General features: G+C 39.9%; 1 protein-coding gene across 5 annotated transcripts in view; it reads left to right on the plus strand.

Annotated features, from left to right (window-relative positions):
* Positions 1-5,739, plus strand: part of enox1 (ecto-NOX disulfide-thiol exchanger 1) — a 112,873-nt gene extending 107,134 nt beyond the window's left edge. For all 5 annotated transcript variants that reach the window (XM_024260168.2, XM_024260172.2, XM_024260170.2 and 2 more), the window contains 2 exons: positions 2,014-2,099; positions 3,947-5,739. In XM_024260168.2, the coding sequence (XP_024115936.1) occupies positions 2,014-2,099; positions 3,947-4,078 (218 nt within the window). In that variant the 3' untranslated portion in view covers positions 4,079-5,739. The remainder of the gene's footprint in view (positions 1-2,013; positions 2,100-3,946) is intronic.
* The last annotated feature ends 1,757 nt before the right edge of the window (positions 5,740-7,496 follow it).

The following is a 7,496-nucleotide window of genomic DNA, read 5'->3' on the forward strand; positions in this document are numbered from 1 at the left end:
AGTCTAATGCTTTAAACCATTTTATTGGAGGTTGTGTTGGAATCATGGAGAATAGATAATTAACTTTTGGCAAAATGTTCATTTTAATGTAATCTATCTAATCCTGTTCATATAAGTAATTTACTCTGGACTCTGAATTTGGTTCATGGATGTCACATGACCCGGCTGTGTTCTCAGACGTTCCTGATGTGTGTTCCTGTTACATGCGCTGACTATGGAAGTCATCTAAGCCTCAAAAAACATCAATACGTCTGAAAACAGCAGTTATGTCAGGAGTCAGAGCTCTGTTTTTACCTCTGGTCACTGGTGGGTTCATCTCCAGAGAATTATCTCACTGCATCTCCCAGGTTCTTGGTTATGCTGGTACTATTAGAGCGCTAACCACTGCACGGTGGCGCAGTGGTTAGCGCTCTCGCCTCACAGCGAGAAGGCCCCGGTTCGACTCCCGGCTGGGACCTTTCTGTGTGGAGTTTGCATGTTCTCCCCGTGCATGCGTGGGTTTTCACCGGGGACTCCGGCTTCCTCCCACCATCCAAAAACATGCTTCATAGGTTAATTGGTGACTCTAAATTGTCCCTAGGTGTGAATGTGAGAGTGAATATGTGTGATTGAGGCCCTGAGACAGACTGGCGACCTGTCCAGGGTGTACCCCACCTTCGCCCTTCAGTAGCCGGGATAGGCTCCGGCACCCCCGCAACCCCGAAAGGGAAGAAGCGGTTAAGAAGATGGATGGATGAATTTTAAAGACAGTTCCAGTCACTGTTTTGTTGGCTCATAATAAGAACTTCTCTGCTGACTTTTATTTATTATTTTTTTATCGTGTTTATTTTATTAAACTGACATGATCTTTCACAGTGGGATAAAGTTTAGGTGAATTTTTCAACTTGATGATGTTTTTACCACACAGTGTCCTCTGCTGGACACATGTTACATCATTCTAAGTGTTCAATAAAGGTGTGCAGGTGTGTTTTCCAGGGTGTTTGGGATCCATCACAACTTCATCATGAACAATTACATAAACAAGATGGTTTCATTTGAGTTTTTAGGGTAGACCCAAGCGAAGGAGCAGAGTTGTGACGGATTTCCTTAACAATGCGTCCTTTCAAAGTGTCTGCTTTTAGAAGCAAACAATTGTTGGTTTACTTCTCTGTAAAAGTGAGTCATATTCATCCCAGCAGGAAAACTCCCTCCACCGCTGCTCAGCAGAGCCTTCAAATTGTCTGCACATGCTCAGTGGTGACCTGGCGGAGGCTGTGGTCAGTGTGAGAGAACGTTTGATTTATTTCATGCCTTCTGAGGCCACATTTCCAGGCTTTGTTTGAAAAAAAAAATGAAAACAGTCATCTACTGTGGGAGATATGCTCTTACATTTAGTTTCAGATAAAGGAGCCCTTCACTTCTTCATGGTAAAAACTCACCACTGATCCGCTTCCTGTTTTAATGTGTGGACTCACTCCCTCTGTTTCCAGTCTTTCTTCTTCTGCACCCCCCAGTCACCCTCCCACTCTGCTCTGGTTCCACTGTTCCATGCGAGCGGGTCTAGTCCAATCCACTTCCTGTAATTGCCAACGTTTTGCCACATAAGTCGAGGAAATAAGTCGCGGCTGAGTAGCCTCCTCCCCGGGGGGCGCCACTTTATCACCGTCCATTCCCTTCCTCCACTTTCCTTACCCCCCAATACTTCATCATGACCAGACGATTCTGCAGAACCTCAGCTCCAGAGCGCTGCTGTGTTCTGGCTCTGCTCTGTGTTGACTCTGTGAACTCGATTGTGCTTTTGGTTCATCTTCCTCTCTCCATGACTCTGTCTTCTCTGCTGGATGCACTTGTTGTTTGATGTGATTAATGATTCTTCAAAACTTCTTTACAAACTTTCATTTTCTGTTTCATATCCTTTTTTTCCTTAAAAAAAAACATTCTTTAAAACTCGTGTATTCCTCATAGCGGAACATGCACACATTTCCTAAGAAATAACAACACAATCTCAAAAGCTTTTGTTTTTATCTCCTTCAGGCATCATATCCACATTTCTGCACGTTCATCCGTTTGGAGCCAATCTGGAATATCTGTGGTCGTACATCCAGAGACTGGATGCAAAGGTAAACATTTACACTGAAAATAGGAGACATCTGATACACGATTTTCAGTGAATGCTGAGAGTACAACAACAAGTTATAACTGTTATTCTTCAGCCTGAATGCAAAACAATGTAGATGAAAGGAAATATTCAGTTTACAAGCGACAAAAGTTTGTACAGTGGCCTTGAAGTGCCAATCCCACCAACTAATCCCCCAATATAAAAACATTATTCTATAGATCACAATGACTATTAAAAAGGTAAAAAATAAAAATAAAAAAAAACATTAAATTCAATAAAGCAAAGCAAAATTAAAAAAAAAAAAGGAAACTATTGCAAAAGAAGAAACAAAATTCAAATGTAACATTTTAGAAAACAAAAGTAATTTCCAGGAATCAAAATTGAATGTTAAAACCAAAACACAATGAGAAACCAGAAAAGGATAGGTACTGGGGACATCACTGATTAGTTGATATCCATCTTTGTTTCATCCAGACCCTCCAGCATTTCGCGGCAGGTTTTTATGATTATTGCTGCCTAAAGCGGCTGATGTTGCGGCAGCTTTTGTGAAAAGTTGCGACAAAATTGCAATGTTTTTTAATATATATTTTTTTGGGAAAATTGCCTAAAAATATTAATTATTAAATAAACCTTACATTTTCTTATTCCAAGTCTTTTTATTGTGACATGTGCTCTAGGAAAATAGTGCATCATCATCATATATAACATTGTTGTGCTTTCGTTTAGTGTCTGTGGAACCCAAAATGAACTTTTGGTCCTCCCTGCTCACAATAACCCAAGTATTTGTGTATTGATTTAAACAAATTTTAGAATAAAGCGACATTTTACAAAGAAAAATTTAAAACTCTGGAAAACAAATAGCATAATGAGATGACGCCTCAGATCTGCATGTTCTCCTCAGAACCTTCATCTTTATCAGACCCTTCAGGATTTTGCGATGTTGCAATTGCAACTATTACGGCAATTTCAAGCAAACCTGGTGATTTGTTGTGCACCCTGCAACTTTTTAAATTTCATTGCAACTTTAGTGCAGCTTTGACCAATCTACCATGAAAACAGCCATGTAGCTTCATGACCGTTTCCTTCTGACTCCTTTCCGCGAATCGTGCTTTCTCTTATTATCTCTCTTTAGTCGTCTCTGACTTTTTTCTCTTCAAGATGCGCGTGAACAGTCACCCCACGGGGTGGGGGTGCGCTGAGTGCGAACGAAGGTGCAAAGCAGTCTATCAAATTGTGCTACGGACAGCTGCAGCACAACATGAACAGAGTATGAAAGACAGAGAGACTTTAGAAATCTGGGACCGTTACACTTTATTGGTAATAAAATAGAAGCATTTAGAGTCTGCAGGAAAATAATTCCATATAGAACCTCCTATACAACAAACCTGTGCAGACACCTGAGAGAACCTCTAAAACCGAGCAGATCATTACTGACAGAAGAAACCAGATCAATCACCAGATTGCAGTTTCTTAGTTTTGTCTCTTAGTTTCTTTTATGTATTTAATTTTTGCGGAATTATGTTTTGATTTCTAAAATGTAATGTTGTTTTTAATTGTTAATATGATCTTTAATGTTTTTCCATTGAGTGATTTGTTGGTGAGATTTGCATTTCAGGAGCACCATAAGCTTCTGTTCTTTGTATAAAATAATTTGTGACCTTTCCACCACAAGACCAATGAGTTGGTTGTAAACACAACATGAGTAATATTTGTTTAAGGAAATATCCCACTGTACTATAATTCATATCTTACTTATGTACTCGTTGGTGAATCTTTCTTCTCTGAACTTCTGATTGTTTCTCTCATCAACACAATCATTTCCTGCTGGCTCCTGCCGTCTCCTCACAGGTGACTGCGGTGGAGCTGGAGCGCCTGATGGTTCGTCTGCCCAGCATGTTCAAGCAGGAGCTGAGCGGCGTTGGAGCCAATCTGGAGAAACGCTGGAAGTTCTGTGGTTTTGACAGTCTCAGCTCGGCGTGACGCAGGAACAGCACACACACACAGTGAAGGTTGCCGTAAACAGACGCACAACCCCTCAGACTGCTAAGATTGTGTGTGTGCTGCTCACATCCAGCCGAGTAACTTTCCTTCAGCTGGACTCTGGAGACTCAAAGGGATCTCATCACTGCTGCTATCGGGACGAGGGCTTCAGGTGGAGTTTTTCTCTGAAGATGCTGATAGTATGAGCAGGACGACCCGCTTCCACATCAACTTCTGGATTTATGTGTTGATCGTTTGTTAACCGGAGCAGCTGGAGGATGAAATCGGTCCAAACTCAGCCAGGAAGACCATGTGGGCGCCATGTGGTTTAAAAGTGAGCAGAAAATGTGACCCCAATTGGGTTTGTCCACAGTTTCTGTGGTGGCCCCACCTGTGTTTTCCACATTGACTTAAGTAGGGACTCAGTGGGTTAGCTCGCTATGCTAACCAGCCCCCCAGTGGACAGCGTAGCATGCTACCAAGCTCCGCTGAAGCGAGCTAGCGAGGTCCAATGCAGTATGAGAGATAGCTTCTCTGTAGCATGATATCAAGCTCCACTTTAGCAAACTAGCGAGCTCGTCTGTGGAAAGCTAGCAAGCTCCATTGTAGCATGCCAGCGATCTCCTCTGTAGCATGCTAGCAAGCTTCTCTGTAGCATGATATCAAGCTCAGCTTTAGCAAACTAGCGAGCTCCTCTGTGGAAAGATAGCAAGCTCCATTGCAGTGAACTTCCCTGTATTGAGCTAGTTTACTTCACAGTAGCATGCTGGCTAGCTCCACTGTAACATGCTGGCTAGCTCCACTGTAGCATGCTGGTGAGCTCCTCTACATCAAGCTAGCGAGTTCTGCTGTAGTGAGCTCTTCTTTATTGAGCTAGCAGGCTTTGCTGTAGCATGCTAGCGAGCTCTGCTGTATTTAACTAACTAGTTCAGTTGTATTGAGCTGGTGAACTCCATTGTAGCGAGCTAGCAAACTTCGCTGTCCACCAGGCGGCTGGCTAGCATAGTGAGTCTACCCACTGAGTCCCCACTTAAGTCAATGTGGCAACCCATGTGGACCCACATTATCTGCCCACTTTTAAAACATATATGAGCCACTTTGCCTTGCTGGCTGGGTACAACACTCAACTGTTAAACCAAAGTCAAACCATCACAGATCTCACCTTTTACAGCTGATAAAAATAGCTTTTATCAATGCTGTTGTCAAATGTTGGACTCTTTGTGGCTTTCTTTTTTCAAAATATCCTTCTATCAGCGCCAGCACACAGATTCATCACACCAGGGCTCTGCAAGAAAGAAAACCATCGGACATTTTACCCGCCGTTCGCCTCCCTGCAGTAGACAGGTTCTGTTCCACTGTAAGTGTTTGTAACTGACTGCTTGAACCTGTTGGCTTCATGTTTTTATTTGTGAACTTTAGAGAAACTTGATCCCTGAGGTTGTCCTCTAACAAGCTTCTCATCTCAGATGTCAACTATTTTAGCCCTGAAGGTGAACTTTGAGGCTTAGATGACCTGCAAGAAGGAAGATGATGCAAGGAAAGACCTCATCCATCCATCAATGCATTTGCATGATTCATGGCCTAAAAACAGTTTTGTTTTTTTCTAAAAAAAAAAAAAAAGATTCTTCTACTGCTAATAAAATACGTTGAAATGATTGCCATGTTCAAGTGCAGCTGGTCTTTTTCCTGCAAGATGTTGTAAAAGTTTTCTTTAAAACACATGTGTTGATATAATCTTTAATTGTAGTGAACAGCTTCATGGAGAACATTTTCAGATGATTCATTAAAAATGAGTCAATTACCAGCATAATTTCTCCTAAGAAAAAACATTCCAAAAAGACGTTTCAATTTTGTTATAAATCAGGTTTTGTTCATGAAGTCTTTTTAGTGACCAACCTATTCTAAGCTCTGATATAACCCTCTAAAACCTGTTCTTCTAAGAAAAACAAACCTGGCTGACTTGATTTAGTTTTTTACCATTTTAACCAATTACAATAACACATATTTGAAGGTTCAGATTATTGAAAAAACACCTCGAAGTTTGATTTAAAAGTGACTTAGGAAAATTTATTTCTCACATACGTGAAGGAAAGTTTGGAAAATACTAAAAAAAAAATAATAATAATTGTATTTACAATATTTGCCAGTCATTTATCTCCAAATAATCAGAATGTGATGCCACACACAAAATTGTACATTTGAAACATTTATTTTTAACCCTGTTAGGATCTAAACTCAGTTTTTGTCTACTTTTGAATTTACTTCTGTATTACCAAGACTACCTGATGCTTATTTGATATCGTTTTAATCAGCACAACCTCTCCTATGTGCACTACCTTTATTTTATTCTTTTTCTATGTTGTATTCACACACTAGACATACAATTTTGAAAAAACAGAAAATTCCATCTGGAAAAATTGGATTAATTTAGCTGTGGAAACACCCAAAAATGTTTAACAAAGTGTTTTTACAACATAGAGTAAAAGTTTTTGGGGTAATTTTATAAAAATAACATGAATAACAGTTAATAAACTATTGAAGATGTTTTACAATGAAAAAACAAAACATTTTCAGGTGAAAGTCACAGATTCATGAACAGTTTCTGCTGATAGAGGAACATCACAGACCTCACAGATCCATGATGTGATATTTCTTTTGTTGTTTCAGCTTCCAGGCAGCCCAAAAATAGCAATTTCTCTCCTAAGAGCACTGCTGTCTATTCGACATTTTTCCTGGAATTCTGTTTTATTGACTCATTTTGTAAGAACATTTGAGATTAAAATAACGCACTGCCAAGAACAACAATTACTTTGTTACTTTGAAACACACATCTCCACATAAAAACTTGCTTTGGAGAAGCTGCAACAAGTCTCACCAAAAATCTCCCAAACATCTTTTTGGACAAATACTGATGTTTACAGATCAAAGCACATCTGTCTTTCAGTTCTACACTGATATTTGCCTTCACTTCATGCATTTTTCCCTAAACATGTTTCCCAGCATTCATGATTTCAGGCTGTGTGGATTTGTGACTCTGGAGAATCAGTCATGAGACACGCCTCTCCATGGAGACGTCCCAACTGGACATCGTGAATGCCGCCCAGACCAGGACATTTTAGAAATCTAACCTTAAGTTTGATCATATGGCAGTAAAATGAGCTGTTTCTGGGGAATGTTGTGTGATAAAAAGGGCTGGGTTGAAAAAAAAATGTGAATTGATTTAAACTTAATAGATTAATAATCAATTCATAAAAATATAAATCAATTTAGCACATAAAGCTTAAGTCCGTTAGATAGATGCTAACAACTGATTGAATTTCCCAAAGGACGGCTAATGCTAACTCTAGGTCAACTTAAACATACATTGCTGACTAAATGAACATCTTTGTTTAGTTTTTTCATTTCACCCAGCCCTTGT

The sequence above is a fragment of the Oryzias melastigma genome, linkage group LG9 (assembly GCF_002922805.2).
Source record: "Oryzias melastigma strain HK-1 linkage group LG9, ASM292280v2, whole genome shotgun sequence".
In the NCBI taxonomy this organism is placed as follows: domain Eukaryota; kingdom Metazoa; phylum Chordata; class Actinopteri; order Beloniformes; family Adrianichthyidae; genus Oryzias; species Oryzias melastigma.